Source organism: Dendrobium catenatum, unplaced genomic scaffold (genome assembly GCF_001605985.2).
Source record: "Dendrobium catenatum unplaced genomic scaffold, ASM160598v2 fragScaff_scaffold_55, whole genome shotgun sequence".
Taxonomy (NCBI): Eukaryota; Viridiplantae; Streptophyta; class Magnoliopsida; order Asparagales; family Orchidaceae; genus Dendrobium; species Dendrobium catenatum.
The window spans coordinates 214,927-235,112 of NW_021318517.1; the positions used below are offsets into that span (position 1 = coordinate 214,927).

Genomic DNA, 20,186 nt, shown 5'->3' on the forward strand with positions numbered 1-20,186 from the left:
TCACTAATATCACTAAAAATACAAAGTTACACCTATTGATATCTTTGTCATATCATTATGCATCTCAATTTTAAAGGGCCAAAATTAAGGATCTTACATAAAAAAAGGTTAGGATACCCTATAAAAAGGAGGTCAAAATGGGGCTAAAAGTTTTTAGATTTGCTTTAAAATATGTGTAACTTTAATTACTTATATATCACACTAATTTTAAGGAATATTTAAGGGCTAAGGCTCATACTGATTAAAATTTTGATAAAAATATCCTACAAAATCTTTTTCCACATTGTATGTCATCTTATTAAAACCCCAATGGTATGACATAGCCAAAAAATAACTATTTATCATTCCATATATAACATCATTTATATTTGCACTTAAAAAGTTTACAATAATGAAAGCATATGATGATTTATCATCCTTAAGTTTACCATATGTTTTTTTTTTTAGAATTTGTGATATATATATTTTTTCTTGCAATAGAAATAAGCAAGGGTGGAATCAGGAAAAGTTCAGGATGGGCAATTGCCCAACTTGAAATTTTTTTTTTAAGAGAATAAGCATTTTAATTATTATTCATATTCAATAAATATAATTGTCCAAATTTAAAGAAAAAAATATTTTTTTTCTTTCATATATTGTGCATTTCAAAATCATTTATTATTTCTTCCTCAAAATAAAAATTGATTCCACTATACTAAAAAAAAAAGTTTAAAAAATAATTAAAAAAAATGGTTCAAAATGAAGCCTTAATTTTCTTAGTAGATCAGATGCAAAATTTAATGTGTTGTGAATCTTACGAACATTTATTCGATACAAAATATAGTTAAAGCAGTTGCATTCATTTTTCTCGAGAATTTAATTACAACTATGATTTTAATTGTATGCAACTATGCAAGCAGTTATATATATAGCTGTATGCTGTATCGCGCTATTCGGACTCCGCAGCTGGCGTCGACCCGCGAAGAGAGAAAATTCCCCAACCCTCCAACTCCTCTTGATATTCAACCCTCCTAATCCCTTCCGCATGCTTGACCATGACGATCGCTGATGCCGAGATCGAGATAATTTCTGACGCCAAGTCGAACGATCTTCCAAACGGAAACCCCAATCCTTCTAAACCCGCTGAACCCATCATCGTCGATGTCCACTCCGCTTCCGCCTACGGTGACCTCCAGAAGCTCCGTTGTTTTGTTGAGACGGACGGTCAATCCCTTTCTAAGCCCGACGGCAACGGATACTATGCGCTGCAGTGGGCTGCGCTCAACAACTACGCCGACGTTGCACAGTATATAATCGAGGTAACTTTCCACTTCACGACGCTCGGTTAGGGTTTTATATGGCTGTGCTTGAGTAGGGTGTGGTCGTGTGCCGTGTTTTTTTCTGAAGCATGGCGGTGATGTCAACGCTGCGGATAACACGCAACAGACAGCTCTACACTGGGCAGCGGTTCGGGGTTCTATAGCTGTTTCTGATGTGTTGCTTCAGAGTGGAGCTTGGATAGAGGCTGCGGATCTAAATGGTTACCGGGTAATTTTTTGATGGTTTACTGTTTCTTATTTTATGCCATCCATCCTTGTTGGGATGAATAGCGAAGCGGATGAGTAGAGCTGAGGAATATGGTGTTGTTTTCTACCATTTGGTTTTTCAATAATTACAATGGATAGAAGGCTTGTTAGACGAATGCACGTGCTATTTGAGATAATTTCTTTTGGTAGCCTAAAAGATTTGGATTTATATGTGTGTGTTTAACTCTGGAACTTTGCTTTAAGTTTATGCTACCATATCCTTACTCCGAACCTTGAAAAGAGAAACGGTGAATGGAACTATGACTACTAATCCTCTATATTTTTGTAATCCTTTTTGAATGATGTAATCTATTATGTATGGTTTATTAGTTTATAATTCTGTAGTCATCGTTGCTTTTCCTTTCCCATTCCTTGAGCTTTGAACTTAACGCCGTCTTTTTCCAATTGCACCATATATACTTAGTGCCAGTTAGTGGAAAGAAAGAAATGTCCAACTATGTTATCGTCTTGCATGCTAGTCATCCTTGCTAGATTGACTAATTAAGTGATTGGCCAGGTGAGCAGGGCATTGAAATAGATCTTGTAACTTGTTTAGTGGTATTTTATTTTTAAATAATTACTAAGATGGTTTGTGTAAAGAATACATTTGCTTACTTTTCCTCTTATTTGTGATCATTTTCTTTTGGTGGACTCTAAAATTGGATGTACATTATTATCCTTACTAAAAAGATGACAGCTGAGTGGAAGAGTGTGATGATTCTTATTTTTAAAATTAAAGGTGATGCACAAAGAGTTTACTAATTATAGAGGAATTAAGCTAATGTGTCATATTTTAAAACTATGGGAGAGAGTTATTGAGCATAAGTTACGATGTGATACTAATATTTCTCAAAATCAATTCTGATTCATGCTGGGTAGGTCTACTATGGAAGCTTTACATTTATTGAGAGGTTTGATGGAGAAGTATATAGAGAGAATAAGGAGGATCTACTTATGATATTTATTGATTTAGAAAAAAAGCATATGATTAAGTTCCAGGAGAAGTGCTCTGGAGAGTTATAAAAAAGAATGAGTTTAATAATGCTTATATTCAAGTCATTAAGGATATGTATGCTGCAGTTGTTACTTGTGTTCAAACACAATAGTTTTATCAAATATTTTCTTATTTCAGTTGGATTACATCAACGATCAGCTTTAAGCCCACATCTCTTTTGCTCTAGTCATGGATGTTCTTACTAGACACATATGCTTTTTGCTGATGATATTATTCTTGTTGGTAAGACTAGAGAGGGAGTTGAAGATAAACTTGGACTATGGAGGTCAACAGTAGATTCTAAAGGTTTTCGATTTAGTAGATCTAAAACCGAATACATGGTGTGCAATTTTAGTAGTAATAGATCTAGTGGGGGACGGTGGTTTTGGGTGATCAAGTCATTAATAAGAGTACATATTTTACATATCTCGGGTCTATTGTTCAAAGTGATTGTGAAATAGATGAGTATATTATTAGTAGAATTCAAGTTGGATGGTTGAAGTTGTGGAATGCATTGGGCCTATTGTGTGATAGAAAAGTACCCCTCAGACTTAAGGGAAAATTCTATATGATGGCGGTGAGACCTGTAATGCTTTATGTCATATAATCTTGGCCATTAAAAGACAAGCATAAAATTAAGTTAAGTGTTGCAGAGATGAGGATGCTCAAGTGGATGAGTGGCTTCACTCTTAAAGACAGAATGCGAAACGAGTATATACGGTTGGAGTAGCTCCAGTGGCAGATAAGATTAGACAGAGTCATAAAATGTCGGCCTTCCGATGACCTAGTTAGGAGAGTAGATGCATTAGTTTTGGCCTATGTTAAGAAAAGTTAAAGTAGTTCTAAAAAGATTTGGATAGAAAATATTAGAAATAACTTTTTTTATTAAATTCAAATAAAATTTTTACTCTTAACAAAACACAATGGAGAAAAATGATTCATATTGTCGACCCACGTAGTGGGATAAAGGCTTGATGTTGTTGTTTTAGTATTATCATCCTTACTCTGTAATATGGTGAATGGAACTATGTTTGCTAATCCTGCCTTTCATCATAGCTTTTTGTAATCCTTGTTGAATTCTATAATTTACTAGATAAAGTTTATGAGTTTAGAATCCTACGCTCGTTTATGCTTTTCCATTCACATTCCCTCCTGCACTTTGATCTTAACTTTTTTTTTCTTCAATTACAGCATGCGCAAACTAAAGAAAGAAAGAATTGTCTAGCTATGTAATGTTCTTGAATACTAGACTACTAGTAACCCTTTTAGGATGATTAGTGAAGTTGATGGGTAGTTGTCACAGCAGAGTAGTTTGATCCTTTTTACTGATATATTGGTTGCTAACCAATTACTAGCATATTGGTTTGATGGAGGAAGGCATGTGTTAATTTATCATCTGACTTGAGATCATTTTCTTTTGTTGTCGTCTAAGATTTGAATTCTTATTACTGCGTTTAACTCTGAAACTCTGCCGTAGGTTTGTGCTGCCTTATCCTTGTTATGTACTATGGATTAAAAACAAAAAAAATTAGTGAATAAAACTTTGTTTACCAGTCCACCATGGCTTTTCAATTGATTTTTCTATTCCTTTTTTAATGATATAAATCTATTGTATATAAATAAGAAGTTCAGTACTCTACACTTCCTTACCTATTTTATCTTAACATTTTGCGCCATGCACTCGCAAACGAAAGAAAAAAATAAGTCTAACTATGTCTCCCTCCATATGCTCCTTTGCATCAGGCAGTTCATGTTGCAGCTCAATATGGCCAAACAGCTTTCCTAAATCACATTGTTGCAAAGCATGGTGCTGATTTTGATGCTCCTGACAATGATGGGAGGAGCCCTCTTCATTGGTATATATTTTTCAAGAAAATTGATAAACGAAGTTTTGAATCTTTGAAGCTCATAAGATACTCTATTTACTTTGAAACGATTCTAATCTTTTATTTATGATCATTGAAATTGTCTTTTCATGAATTTTTCTTATGTGTCATTTTCCAATATTCAGTTTTTTTTTCAATAGTCGTTAAAGTTTACTCCCTTGTTTTCTTTCCAGAAAGTTCTTGTAGCTTCACTAACCACAGTTTTCTGTTAGTGTGCTCTGTTCTGTGGCATCCAATATCAATAGAAATATGATCCATTGATTTTCATATGAACTATTTTTTTTTTAATGATATGTTTAGGGCTGCTTACAAGGGGTTTGCTGATACAGTTAGGTTACTTCTGTTTTGGAATGCTTGCCAAGGAAGGCAAGATAAAGAAGGTACCCTGTGAATGGATTTTGATTGCCTCTTTTCCATTTCGCATTGGGTTATAATATATATATGTATATTTTATGCTGCAATTTGCCACTTGTTCTAATGTAACAGTTATTGAGGTGTTTTTAGTGGAATATTGAAGACCTGTATGGAAATAAAGGAAAGAAAAGTTTCAAATATTAACAAACGAGATGTATAAATATAGTCATGACATAACAATTGCACATTAGTTGGCCCTACTATTCTGCTATTTCCTTTTCCATACTTGATTTATTTGTCAAGATTATAAATCCAGCAGAGAAAGATACTACTGCAACATTTATTTTCTATTTTATCCATGGGGTTTATTGCCAAATTGGCAGAAGCTATTTTATGTTTTTGGATTATGTATGCAAATGGCTAGATTATGACTTTGTTTGATATGGTTTTTTTGCTTCATGCTTCTGCTTCTGCTTCATTGAATATTAGAAACAATTTTAGGGTGCTTTTCCAATAACTACGAGAAAAAGTTAGGTAATATGAAAAATGATAATAACATTTTTAGAACTGCACTTTATGCAGTTTTCCTAAAAAAATGGTTTCATGGATTTTTAAATTTTTTAGTGAATTGTTTAATTATCTATTTAATTAATTATACGCTTGTTAATGTTAGAGTATTATATATATTTTAAATTCATAATAATGTCAATTTTGATCATTCAATCTGCTCATTTTAGAGCTATACCAATACTCTAGCCAACAAGCACAATTTTTACAACCTGCAGACAACAAATTTAACATTTTAGCAAATAATCATTTACTTTTCTCAATTAAACAACACAACGTTATGCAACAAAATAGAAGACACCAATGCCAAACAAAGCCTAAATATATCTTGCTTTCAACAAGTTTTAATTCTTAAAGATATCATGTAGTAAGCACTTCATAAGTATCCATTGACTTGTTCCATTTAAAAATTAGTTAAGAAATCAGTAGTAGTTTAGTTCTCAGTATGGCTATAATATATAGTCCCATACATTTACTTACTATGTGTCATTTAGGATTTATTTGGAGAAGTTATCTCATCGCTTTACTTTTCAGACTGTTTCCACACTTCTATTTGGTTACTGATTTGCAAAAAAATTTTATGGTTGGAAACTATTTTTTACAAAAAAGATTTGTTAGTTTGTGGTAACTATAAGAAAGATATTGTCCAACTTTTTTCAAAAATAAAATATTTATGATGCCCGCAACATCTTTAAAAAAGTTGCTTTTCTCACAACGAGTTTACAACCACCTTAACAAAAAATTGCAGTCGCCTCAAATGGAACCTTAATCTTATTATAAAACATGTGAGGAGAATAGATATTTATTTCTACATGATCTGCTTTGTAGCTACCTACTATAAATCACATTTCAAATTGTGATAGTTTTTATCTACTGTCCAAGCTTACATTGTTAATAATGCGCTCACCCAATCTGTAATACCTTTTTATTAGGCTGCACGCCTTTACACTGGGCTGCTATTAGAGGTAACACAGAGGCATGTAATGTACTTGTCCAGGCGGGTACTAAAGAAGAATTGACCGTGAAAGATAAATCGGGATTCACTCCAGTTCAGCTTGCCTCAGATAGGGGTCAAAAACATGCTGCCATTATTCTTGTAAGTGCATATTACATGCATGCTGCAATAAGAACAAATAACATTGGGAAAACATGCATAAATGAATTTTCATTCTAGATTTATATTGTTTTTTTGAATGAGTTTGATGAGGACATCGACAGACGCTACCGACATGTTTATCGACGAAGGAATCGTAGATCTACGGCTACGATTCAGCACCTCTACTTTTGATACATTTTCCATGTTATGTTTATTTAGTTATTTATTGTTTTCCGCATTTACCCCTTTGGGGAATCGTCTTGTTATTGTAGCCCAAAGGAAAATTTCGTACTTTTCCTTTTCATGATTGGAGACCTATATATAGTGGTCTAATATGTTGTAATCTTCTGGATGAATGATATGATATTTTATTTTGTCTTCTTCTTCTTGTGAGTGCACTAGAGAGAAGGGAGAGAGAGCTCAAGATGAGCAAGTGCAATACCCACCAGTAATTGGAAGAGTCTGTGACTTGTGGTCTCCATCTTCCCTCCCCACCTTCCTCTCCATACCCGCCGGCCAACAACCACCCTCCTACCGAGCTCCACCATTGCACCCACCCAGATTCAAATCCTACCTTCTAGAAGCACCAAATTCCCCTCTCCAACAGGCGGCTCAAACCTCCCCTCCTCACACCCGACGTCATCCCCCAAGCCCCCATTGTCGCCGGCCTCCCCATTGGATCCACCTCAATTATGACGATTTCAATCGTCATAATTCCCCTCATAGATTAGCTCCATGGGAAAAGGAAAGTAATTACCCTTGTTTGAAATTTGAAATTCAAATTTCAAATACTTTCCTTATTTATCAATCTTAATTAGGAAAGTATTTAGTCATGAATTCAATTTAAATTCAAATAAATTGAATTTATTACTATCTTTCCTAATTCACAAACATTGTTTAGAAACTCCCAAAATCTCTCCCTAATCCCTCTCTCTCCCCTCATGAAGCCGCCGACCCCATTAATAGGTATTACCCATTAAATGCCAATTAAACCTAAGCCTTAGTTGGATTTGAATTCAAATTTTCAAATTCAATTCCCTCCAAAATCACTTAAATCTGAAGTAATTTCAGATTTATTATATTTCCCTCCCCTCTACTCATCTAACCTTATCCTCTCCCATCCAAGCCCCCCCCCCCCCCCCCCCCCCCTCTCCCCCCCCCCTCGCTCTACCTTGGCCGCCCCTTCCTTGCAACCCCTCTCTTGTGAAACCTTAGTTGCTCATAATACTTGAAGCCAAGAGAAGAAGATGACGTCCTCTCCCAATCTCATCAATTATGCATGGCCGATCCTAAAATCGACCACATATTCATATTCGACGAGCAAGGAAGGACGAATATTCTTGGATCCCCGTTCTTTGACATTTTCCTTGGCAACGACGAAACTGTTGAAGGGTACATTGACCGCATCTTGTACCAACTGACATTGTCAATTGAAGAGCACCTTCCACCAAGTTGTTGGACCATCATCGGCCATCCACCGCCTCCTCCACCACCGGCTACCTTTCCATCAACGAAGATCCTTGGCGCTGTCTTCTTCATGGTAATATCTTTCATCATTTGGTTCGCTCTTCTCCGCTAAAGCCCAAAGAGTGCATGAGTGAGATGGTACTCAAGGTGAACCTCTCTTTATTAAATGGTGGATTATGTTATGAGCACTTAGTACTTATTATTTGTCTAGAATTTTGATTGGATTGTTCGGTTCATATCAAAAGCACTTCTTTGCCTAAGCAAGTATACACTTTAAATTCCTAATTCTTCTCTTTTTCAAGCAATAAGTTTTTCATCAATAAGTTTTAATCAATTACGCTTTAATTTCTCAAGTAACTCCATGTAGTTTCTCATCAGAATTTGAGTTTGAATTTTGTGTACCATGCATACATGAACTAGAGCTGTAGAAATATGATATTAATCTTTTAGTCCAGTTCTTAAGACAATATATGCACTTTTTAACTGGCAATTTTAAAATATAAATCATGAACATTTTGACAACTAGATAACATGTCTTTTTTTAAAATTGCATATTTGTTTTCTAACACCAATCTTTGCTCTTAGAGAATCATGAGCGGAAGTGCGCGTAGATGTTAAATCATATTTTTTTTTAGGTTAGGCTGGTTGTTTTTCCCTAACATGTCAATGTTTGTATGAAAAGAATTTAAATGATGATTGCATTTAACTTGCACACTAATAATTCTTAAGTTACTCATTTTAAATTTCAAGACTCTATATCATTTTCTAAAGAGATGATCTTATCTTGTGAAGTTAAATTGCAAGTGGATAAGACATTGCAATCTTTTTTTGAGTTTTTCATTTTCCTTTTCAAGCAATGAACATGAAACTGGTTATCATTCAAGAAAAACAAGTCATGCTTGAAGAAATTTCATTTAGCTAATCTTCCTAGGAGTCTGAATGAGTCAGGCCTTTTTTTTCCCTCTCTTTTTTATTTTCACGTACAAAGATCATAAGGCCTTTGTGAAATTCATCATTCTCTTTCTCTCTTTTATTTTTTTTCTTTTGTCCTTCTTTTGTTGGCAAGTTTTTTATTATTTAGTTTGGTAATATTTTGCATAAGAATTCATTTTTTTTCAACAATCTTCTCACCTATCTTAGAAAATTTTTCAAAACAAAATATGAGAACATTCATAATATCTTTGCTAGTTTTCAAATGAGAAATTTGTACAAATTCTTTTGGTAAAATTACTCATTGAAAATAGCCAACTGCTTTATCAGTTATACTAGAAAAAATGACAAAAAATGGTCTCTCAAGTCCTCCAAATGGGACTATTTTGGTCATGCCCTCAATTTTAAATGAAAAGATAAGATGGGCAGGAGAGTATTCTCGAAACAAGTAAAGAAGAAGCGCGCGAACGGAAGGAAGACATCTATTCGCAACGAGCAAGCTCCCGTCGTCGTCGTTTCCTCCGATCGCTGTCGATTTGGCCGAAGAAGCATGCAAATGGAAGAAGGATAGCTACTTTCGCAACGAGCAAGCTCCTATCGTCGTCGTTAATTCTGATCGAATAGATGAACAACTGATGATGACATCCGACCTTGGAGAGTCTACCAGAGGCGTGGACGTCGATCTACAGCCACGATTGTACCGCTTTACTTTTGATTATCATTGTATTAGATTTATTTCTGATGTATTAGTTTATTATGTTTATGAGTTTTATTGTACCTTTCCTTTTATTCCCTCACTTGAGGGCCTAGTCATGTGTATGCCCTAGGGGCAAGTTAGTTTTTTGTATTTTCTTCATTATATTGGCTATTTAAAGCCTCCTCCTTTGAAGGGATGATGAATAATATTATGAATTTTTGGCACTTATGTGTTTTGAGAAAACTTGAGAGTTCTTGAAGAGATTGAAGTCCCTAGGCGAGGGCATCGCAATACCCACCAACTGCAGGAAGCTCCCGAGTTTGTGGTCAAGTCGTCGCTCCCCATCCTCCCTCTCTTCCCCTTAAACCACCGGCCAAATCCCTTCCTCCCTCTCTTGGCCAAAACCCCCATCTCCCCTAATCCTAGGCCGGCCACCTCTCCCCTCGCTCTCTCTAGGCCGAGCACCACTACCCCTTCCTCCTCCTCCACCTGCTGACCCTAAGCCCCACCACCACCGGCCTAACTCCCCAGCACCCTAATTCCACCACCAACCCAAGCCGTCGGCCCCCTAGTCCCTTTCCCTTCTTAATTTCCCTATTTCTTAAATTAGTTGATATTAATTTGGAAAGTTTTGAATTTAAATCCAAATAAATTTGAAATTCAAATCCTTTCTTAAATTAATTAGCCTATTTTAGGAAACCCCCTTCAATCTTGGATTGATTAAAATCTGAAATCAATTAGCATTGATAGCCCCTCCACATTCAACGAATGTGGTCACCTCTCTCCCCTCTCTTGGCCAGCCCCCTTACCCTCTCTCCTATCTAATTAATTCATCCAATCAAATCCCTTAATCAAGCCCCTTGTATGGACGACCCCTCCCTCTCTGTCCAATTCAAATATCCCACAATAATTCCATCCAATTAATCTCTTCCCTCATTAGGAATTAATTTATATTATCCCCTCTAATTCTTTCCTCCCCCTCTACTTAGCTGCCGCCCCTTTAGTCTTCACCAACTCTTGCTATCCAAATCAGTTCCTGCTTGCTGTCTGGCAATAACTTAGGTGCTGTCTAGAAATTCCTGCACTCTTCCTTGCTGTCCAGTCGCTTGGAGAGGTCTCTGATTGTTGTCCACTAATTTATGGTGATCATGAACAAAATCACGAGTTCGTTTACGACGACCAAGGCCACGTCGATATCCTCAACTCACCATTCTTCAACCTCAACCTAGAGATTAACTAAACTGTGGAGGAGTACGTAGAGAGGATCGTCTTCACCTTTGCTGAAGCCATTGACGAACAACTCTCCTCCGTGCAGTGACAGATTATTTCCAAACCCTGACGAAGGTAAACTCTTCCTCCAAATTTTATATATTCCGAATTGCTCTCACTTGTGGTCATAATTGATTCATAAAGTTTGTGTTAACTCCCTCCGCTAAGCCTAGTATTCTCAAGAGTTAAGTAAGGGATCTCTTTCGTAGTGACTAATCTCATTGTTAATTTAGAGATTTTCCATTTAAAATATTTCACGTATGTTATGCTTGAGTAATTAATTATTTGGTGATCTTAACTTCTAGTTGTATGATTTGGCCTTAAGCTAGTTTCACCCTTCTCTTATTTTCTTCATTGTTTAAAATCTCTGCAATTTTAAAAACTAAATATTGCTCTCAAATAAAAGCGTGCAATTTCTTATTTAACATTGCCTAAACATTTAAGTCCTACATCAACAACAAAGTGTGATTTTGGATTCGGCAGGAAGGAGATCGTCGAAGGAGGTAAAGAATTTACTTAGCTTGTCGTTCAAAACTCTATCTCTTATGCGAAGGAGGCGAATTCGAAGAGCAACGAACAATGGAGAAGGGGTAAAGAAAAGTTAAAAAAATAATTAAAATAAAAAATTAATTTAAATTTTAATTATATTATTTATATTAATTGTTTGGTAATAATAATTAAAATTAATAGTTATAAATATAATAAAAATCCCCTAAGAATTGTCGAGAGTTGAGAAAAGAGAAGTTTAATTTTTATTATTAAATAAATTATGTATAAGTACTAAAACTAAAATTATGGTGGTCGTGGATAGATTGAGTAAGCATGCTCATTTTATTTTCCTACGACACCCCTACACAATAGTGACAGTGGCATCAGATTTTATCAGGGAGCTGGTCAGATAAAAAGAACTTGTCATTATGTTGACCTCTTTGTGCATAGGGAACTTGCCATTAGCTTTTTAATGAGCTAGCTCATCGACAATACCAAAGAAAAATATGGCTGAAACATTGTGCTTTTATTATCTTTCTTTTAGCACTCTTTTTTGTATCCACGTTCATGTTTGGTGCAGTTAGAATTAAATAAGCCTAATAATGTTTTCATATTCTCCTCAAGCTTGTTGATCTTCCCATTTTCTTTTTTACCTTTTTGAGTTAATTTTCAAGATTTACCTAGTGAAAATTATCAACGCTGTTTTTTGTGTTGGTTAATCTGTATTTTCAGTCAGATCTGAGCTTCTTTTCCTGAATTTGAAAGGAAGATTAGATTATTATCTACTTAAAAACATAGTAGAGAGTGCATAAAAATGTTTTGCATTTACATTGCTTTCAGATGTTAATACCATTGATTCTATCAGAATTCCTTATGATGGTAGGTGCATTATGTGATAGCATACAAGAAAATGTTGATGCTATTAACTTGTCACTACTATTAACTTTGTGCTTCATCTAGTCTAATGCAACCAGGGTGAGTGGCATTTTCTGTGGATATGGATTCTGCAATGGAAAGCTGGCAAAGATTGGCTATGCTCCGATTTTATTGGCTTTTCTTGTTGTTCTAGTAGTTCTCTTCATCAACTCTGTACTTGATGGTACGTAGTACTGCTTTTGATCATCAGAATTATTAGCAGATAAGAATTTCGTTAAGTTGGATAACCAACTTTGCTAGCGCTTTCTCCAGCGCCAAATTTCACAAAGATTACGGCTGTTGTTGCACTCTGGGGATGGACTGGTGTTTCCCTTGCAGTCGTTTCCTTATTTATGTTCTATAGATGTAGCAGGTAATCTTTGATCTCTAAAGGTTTATTTGTATGACCACAAATGTTTATAGTTTGTTAATATTCATTGTGTATAATTACTTCGGTAACTTTGCTTTTTTAATAATAATGTTGCTGTGTTAAACTTGTACATGTGATTTGTGAGAACGGTAGATGCTGGTTTTATAAAGAGTTGACAATTTTATGAATTATGTATCTTAAGCGGTCTGTTCTCACAAATCCTGCAAAATTTTGGGGTAACCACACAAGAGGACATCTCATCTATTTTAGTTCACTCTACACTATAAATGTCTATCTGTTCTTAAATATGATGCTTCTGTTGATAAAAGTGCGGCTTGTAAGTTATTGTGAGTTTTAGGGTGATCGTTTTGTCGACAAGGATTCTCCGTGGGTATTATATCTGCTTTAATGCAGGCCGTCTTTCTTGCTTTTATGATTTTGCTTGTAAATTTATGAAACTTCTGAGAAAATTGAAACGTTAATGGCCTATTTTTTCCTAGTTCTATTATAATAAAAGTAGGGATAATAACACCAGTGCATGTATTCAAATAGCTCAGCATTTAGCAAGCTTGAAATAAAGGGCATAAAACAGTGGACTTTGTGTTAAAATAATCTTTTTTACTTAACAAGCTTCTGGCTGTAATTGGTTTTGATGTATTGATCATCGGACTTTGTTACATTATTGCTTAATTCTGAGCACCCGTCTGTCTTAAATACCCTTCAAATCTTACCAGCTATTCATTTTTTCACACTTGTTTAGATGCAATCTTTTTTCCGGTTAGTGGCTAAGTCATGTATCTCTTCTCATCATCATTAGTCTTATACCATCTATTGGGTGCTGGTTAGTCATGTATCTTAATCCTTGCCCTTTTCAATTTGCTGTAGGGCAGTTCTTGTTTTCATTAAATTCTTTCGTTGGTTTTCATTCCATTTTGTTTATATTTAAAGAACACCCTGGTCCCAAGTTGGCGCTTGAAATTTGAATATCTTATTATGTGGAGATTTTTTTTTCTAATTGTGAGAGCCTAGAAGTGATCATTGGCTTTTTTTTTTGCAATTTCTTGCAGCAAGGATCCTGGCTATATTAAACCAAGATTCGAAAGTTCCTTGAGCAATGAAGGTGTTGATGTATGGACAGCTTGCACTTGATCATGTGAATCTTACTAATTTAGTTTTTTACTTTGGTTATTTTAATAAGTTCATATTTTAGTTGTAGTAAAAGTCAAAATTTTCTTCATTCTCTGCTGCCTTTACTAGAGTGCAAATTGGCCAAAATGCTTTCTATTAGGGAGATCAATTTAGATCATCATCACCACTAGCGTTTACCTAACTATTTGTGGGATGACTATTATAATGAAGATCATGAATACAACAACAACAACAAGATCAAGCCTTTGTCCCACTACGTGGGGTCGGCTACATAAATCCTTTTTCGTGATTGTGACCTGATAAAAGTCAAATTCTCATTTAAATCTAATAAAGAAAGATCATTTCTAATATTTTCTAACAAAAAAAAAAAACACTGTCATTGCCAGGTCCCAAGTCCTGAATGAGAAAAGTGGAGGGTTGTGTTAGGTAGTCGACAGTCAGCGTAAAACTTGTCGAATAATCATGACATGAATGAAGATCATGAATAAGAAATATTTTATGCTGGCTTCTTGCCGTCTGTGTTTTTGCTGTACTAGTTTCATGTCTATCCAAAAAGCATTATTTTTTACTTAACTCTAAAATCATCTATTCTATACTTCTTTTTTAAAACGGTCTTCTGGATTCTATTTTTTTTTTGGGTCCATTAATATCAAATTTGAGTTCGTTCTGTCTAACTTGGCATCATGTTTGCTTAATTTTAATTCATATTCTCAGTTTGATTTGCCGGTTGAAATTCCTGACTAAATAGGAAGATACCTCTAAAGTAATGTATTGTAAACGTAAATGCTGAATAGCTGGAATTTTACTAGTGAATGCACATAATGACTCATGCTGTCACACAACTGCGTGAATTTTAATTTTACTAATCTAATTGATAAATCTGAAATTCAAGGATGGCTGCATGTTTTTTTTGATAAATTTGCATTTTTATTTATTTAAATTGGCATTTATGTGTGAAGGTGAAGGACATCACATTTTACAACTTGTTTTTGGAAATAAGGCAGAACCACAGCTCCTAATTTGAGTTCATAATTAGGTAATTAGTGTGTATGAATCATCTAGGTGAGCAGCCATTGGAGAAACAAAAGGATGTCTCGCCTCATACTAGAATTTAAATAATTAAAGGGAGTTATCAATATTTTATAACATCTACATTAATGAATTTGCCTGACCCAAAGGGTTTGGTAAATCGGAATAGGCAGTTATATTACACTACTTTTAACATGTGTCAAAGCATTATAAACTGGTATGAAACACTTGTAGATCTCAAGTATTTCCTATCAATCTTTGGAAAACAGCAGGAAATCTCCACAAAAATCCACACAAAACCACGAAACAATAGATAATTTGTATTAGTTGATGCAAGGGAAATGGAAAATACCAATATACAATTGATCCTCTATTCGAGAGGATGATCTTTCTCTCTCAAATCTCTAGACACCGCTAGAGCCCAAAGGAAAACCTAAATCTAAGAGATCTCAAATTTCAGCCAAATTCAAGATGCCCTAACCTCAGGAAAACCAACTATTTAATGCATACAATTTAAAAGAAAATCTCTAACAGTCACTACATTCAAATTTCCCTCCTAAATCCCTCAAAAAATGTTTCAAAATAGCTCACGCACAACCGGGCGTGCATTCGGCGTGTACAAGAGGCGGAAAAGTCCGCCTCTGTTCGTGTAAGCCGGTCCCGTCGGACCGGCTGGATCGGTCTAACAGAAACTTGTGTTGTTATAAATGGGTACATTTCATGCAGATGTGGAGTGTTGAAAGCTTGAAGGAGAGGGAAAAGAGAGGTACAAAAAGCTTTAGGATCCGGTCATTCAAAAAGCTTTAGGATATGATACTAAATTGTTAGGTACACAACTCTTCTTAGTGTACTATTCAAGGCTTTTTTTTTTTTTTTTAGCATAGGTTTGCTTATATGTTTTTTATAATATCTTGTTGTACCTGACTTGCTTTGTCTTATTCCACTTGGATTATTTCTTGCTCTAGGTACCTAATTTTATTTAGGATATTCTAATATACTTTTGAACATTGGTAGACTTAGATCTTAGATATTGGTTTATTGTTCATTACAGGGTTGTTTGGTTTGATGTTTTTAAGTATATGCAGTTAAGAAATGTGGTAACTGATATGTATATATTTTAGAAATGCAGGAGTTATTTAGTTTGAGGCAAATTGGATGCATGAAAATCTTTGTGTTTGGTATGGTACATTCTCCTCCTATGTCTCTCTTTCTCTGTCTGTCTCTCTCTCTCTCTCTATATATAGAGGGGAGAGAGATAGAGAGAGTGATAAGAAATATAGAATAAGAGTGGGAGATGAGACGGAGATAGATGGAGACTTGGAGTTAGAAAATATGCAAGGATTAAGAGAACGATTGAGAGGGGCTACGAGGGATAGAGATGTATAGAAAGAGAGATGAAGATAATATGGATAAATATATGATAGAATGAGGTTTAGAGATGTGAATAAATGGATATAAAGATAAGAGTGAGAGAGACAAAATAAGAAGTGCCATACAAAGATTTAAGTAAGATACGATATCAAAGTAAAAATATTACAAGTCAAACTAAGTTCAACACAATAACTCTCTCTCCCATTCCCAAATCAGAGTAAGAATATACAAGGCACTAAGATTAGAATATTTAAATTTAAAGTCCCTAGCGCTCCCATCATTTAGTAAGTCTTCATTAAATCACTCTCATAATGAATTGATGTTGAAGATGGCCAATAGTTGTCGCCATGCATGTGATTGAGAGCGAGAGCTAGGGTTGGTGCCTGAGATGTGAGGCATGAGGGAGAGGAATGAATTAATAAAAGGATGGTTTAACTTAATATATTTAATTTATATTTGTTTTTTAAAAAATTAACCTAGTCCTTAAATATAAGACACATGCTTCATAAAATGAGGCATGGTGTATTGCACATGATGCGAGGCATTAGCCTCACCTGAGTCATGATAAAAATACTTGAAAGCACTGAGGTGCTCCACGTATTGTGCAATTTTAAGTCATGATGTCTATATATCTATGAATTGATGGATGGAAATGCAACATCTCTATTAAGTAAAGGCTTCAATCAGTAATTGTCGATCCATGCATTTTGTGTATCAAACACTCGATGGTGCTCTAAAATGCAACACTTAGATGATCTAAAGAGTTCAATTTGGTTGTTGTTGATGCACACATTCCCATAGATAATTATTGATGTGCTTTGGGCTTGGTATGCTTTGGGTGTGCTAGCTACTTTGGTGCCTTGGCTCTTGGGCTGATGTTGGCTTCTCGATTTGGGCTTGGTTATTCGGTTTTTGCTGTTTTGTTGGGAGCTGCTATGCTCCAGCTCATTAATGGTTAGTGGAATGCCTTTTTCAGCTCATTATTTAGGTGTCCTGGTTCTTTCCCCCCTTCCCCCTCTGTTGGCCTTTCGGTTTCTCCCCTGGCTCCTATCCTGTGACTGGCTTTTCCTCTCCCTGTGGCTGTCTTTTCTCTCCCCCGTGTGGTCCCTTCGGCTGCTACTGGTGGAGCCGGCTGCTGGTCTTCTATTTCCCCTTTTCTGATTGGCTCGGCTGGTGATGTTTGGGGCTGTTTGGCTGCCTCTTCACCTATATATATGGGTAGTTTTGTGGAGTAAAAAAAAAGAGATTATGTGAGGATTTTTGGAGATAAAAACCTGCGGGTTTCTTCTTGGAAAAGCTTGCGAGCTTGTTCCATTTTTCTTCTTCTCTCTACGAATTCGTCTCGGGCTTCTGATCTCCTTCTCTCCGCAAGTGCACCCCATATGTATCTTTCTTCTCGATGAAAGAAATGTAGTTTTAGGCGTTGTTTTTAGTTGTGTCATGTCATGTTTTAAAATTTAAGTGTGTTTGTGTCTTAATTTATGTATTTTCTCATTTTGAAAGAAAGACCTAGCTTATGTAATTTTGCGGTCTTTTTTGATTGCATCATTTGTGCACATTGATTGATAGGTGAATAGATAAATATATAGATGCATGCATTCCCTCAAATAAATCGTTTAGATAGAGGCATGCATTCCTATAGATAGATGTTCTAAAATGCAATGCCTTTATGATGTAAAGAGTATATATATATACCACAGATAGATGCATGCATTCACACAAATTTATCTGGCTCTTCAATGTTTTAAAATGCAATATATGTCTGATGTAAAGAGTTCAATAAGTTATTTTCGCTGTATGCATTTTGTCTAACGCTCTTCAATGTTTTAAATGCGATACCTATATGATGTAAAGAGTTCAATTAGTTATTATTAATGCATGCATTCCCATAGATTGATAGATAAATTGATAGTAAATTTCAATTAGTTACTGTTGATGCTTGCATTCCAGTAGATAGATAGATAAATCCCACATATAGATGCATGCATTCTCACCAATGGACAGATAGATGGTAAAATTTATCTAACGCTCTTCAATTCTCTAAAACCCAATACCTAGATGTGAAGAGTTCAGTTATTTTTGATGCATCCTTTCCTATAGAGATAGTTAAAAGGTCATGTATGAAGGCATTTAGACATGCAGCTAGGAATTCAATTAGTTTTCTAGCGCTCTTCAATGCTCTAAAATGCAATGCCAATTTTTCTAATCTTCAATGTTTTATTGTACAGAATTCTCAATTAGTTGTTGTCGATGCATGCATTCTACCAGAGATTGTTGAAAGGTTATGTGTGAATGCTTTGGGAACCTTTAGTCAGCAGTTCAATCAGTTATCTAATGGTTTTCAATTCCCTAAAATGTAATACATGTATAGTGCAAATAGTTCAATTTGTTATTGATGATGCATGCATTCCCGCAGTAATAGTTGAAAGGTGATGTATGATGCTTTTGGAAAATGTAGTCGAGAGCTCAATCTGTTATCTAATCGTGATTAAAATTTATATAACTAATGCTATCCAAAGATCTAAAATGCAATTGCCTTATAATGTAAAATGCTAATTGCAAGAACAAGAAGATTTAACCTTGCTTATGGATGTTTTTGTCCATGCATGCATGCCCACGGAGATCATTAGAAGGTCAAGCATGGATACAACAACAACAACAACAACAACAACATCAAGCCTTTATTCCACTACGTGGGGTCGGCTACATGAATCCTTTTTCTCCATTGTGTCCTATTAAAGGTCAAATTCTTGTTTAAATCTAATAAAGAAAGGTCATTCCTAATATTTTCTAACCAGGTCTTTTTAGGTCTGCCTCTACCTTTCTTAACATAAGTCAAATCTAATATCTCTACTCTCCTAACCGGGTCATTGGAAGGCCGCCGTTTTATGTGACCAAACCATCTAAGGCGACTCTCTCTAATCTTATCTTCTACTGGAGCTACTTCAACCTTTTCACGTATATGCTCATTTTGTATCCTATCTCTAAGGGTAAAGCCACTCATCCACCTGAGCATCATCATCTCTGCCACAACAATATGTAAGTGATGTGAATTGAACACCAGAGCAGTTCATCTGTTATGTTTCAGATCACAAACAATAAACTGTGCAGTAAAAACTGTTAGGTACCTTTTAAAAGGAGCGAACCGTAAGCAATTGCAGCTCCAGCATGGCCCTGTAGATCAAGTAGGAATTCAAGAAGAAAGAACAAGGAGCAGTAAATTGCAAATTGCATCATAATTCAGATGAAAGGCTCAATGAAAACAACTGTATGTGTTCCAATTCATTTGCTAGAGTTCCATGGTGAAGTTCTTTTTAGTTGATGGTGTTGGATAGCCTTTTAATGAGATAAAATAGTTGCAAATGATTATGAAACTTTAGTTTGATATCTAAGGATGTGATAAGAAGTTTGTGGTAGGAATGTAAGGGGTTTAGATGAATTTAGTGGAAGAAATTTCAAGACTAGTCAAATTTGGCCTCATCTGAAAGATCACTTTAGGGAATGCATTTTAAGTTAATTAAATGATTAGAAATGATGATGGATAGCCAGATTAGGATATGGAGTAATACATTGGAGTGCATGATAAGGTTTGGAAAAGTTTAAATGGGTGTCAAGGGATAGGGAAAAAGACTAGGCCATACTCTTGCTCAATTTGGCCGACAACCATGGGTGCGGTTTTGATGCTTGGGTAGGGAGGCGTTGGTCTTACGATAGTGAAGGGGACATCGGAGCTTGGAAAGTCTATTAGAGACGTGGCCGTTGATCTATGGCCATGATCGAGTCGATGTATTTTTAAGTCGTATTATGTAGTTGTCTTTTATTATTTTATGTTTGTATTTGCTTTTGTTATTTTTCACTTTTACCCCTTACTTAAGGGAGGTTATGTGTATGCCCAAAAGGCATTGTCGTCTTTTATTTTTGAGTCCTTTGTATGAGGTTATATATAGCCCTTATGTTCCCTTTTGATGCTTAATGATTGAATAATAAAATTTCATGCACTGTGAGTTCTTTAGAGAGCTTGAAAGCGTTTGGGAGAGA

The 20,186-nt window shown here is 35.3% G+C and overlaps 1 protein-coding gene across 2 annotated transcripts in view; it reads left to right on the forward strand.

Annotated features, from left to right (window-relative positions):
• The first annotated feature begins 940 nt into the window (after positions 1-940).
• LOC110113131 (probable protein S-acyltransferase 23) overlaps positions 941-20,186 on the forward strand; it is a 26,991-nt gene continuing 7,745 nt past the window's right edge. For both annotated transcript variants that reach the window (XR_003700764.1, XM_020845567.2), the window contains exons 1-8: positions 941-1,298; positions 1,387-1,527; positions 4,303-4,415; positions 4,746-4,825; positions 6,299-6,462; positions 12,275-12,413; positions 12,503-12,602; positions 13,667-13,727. Coding sequence is in view for 1 of the 2 variants with exons in the window: in XM_020845567.2 (XP_020701226.1) it covers positions 1,035-1,298; positions 1,387-1,527; positions 4,303-4,415; positions 4,746-4,825; positions 6,299-6,462; positions 12,275-12,413; positions 12,503-12,602; positions 13,667-13,727 (1,062 nt within the window). In the remaining variant the exon portion in view is untranslated. The remainder of the gene's footprint in view (positions 1,299-1,386; positions 1,528-4,302; positions 4,416-4,745; positions 4,826-6,298; positions 6,463-12,274; positions 12,414-12,502; positions 12,603-13,666; positions 13,728-20,186) is intronic.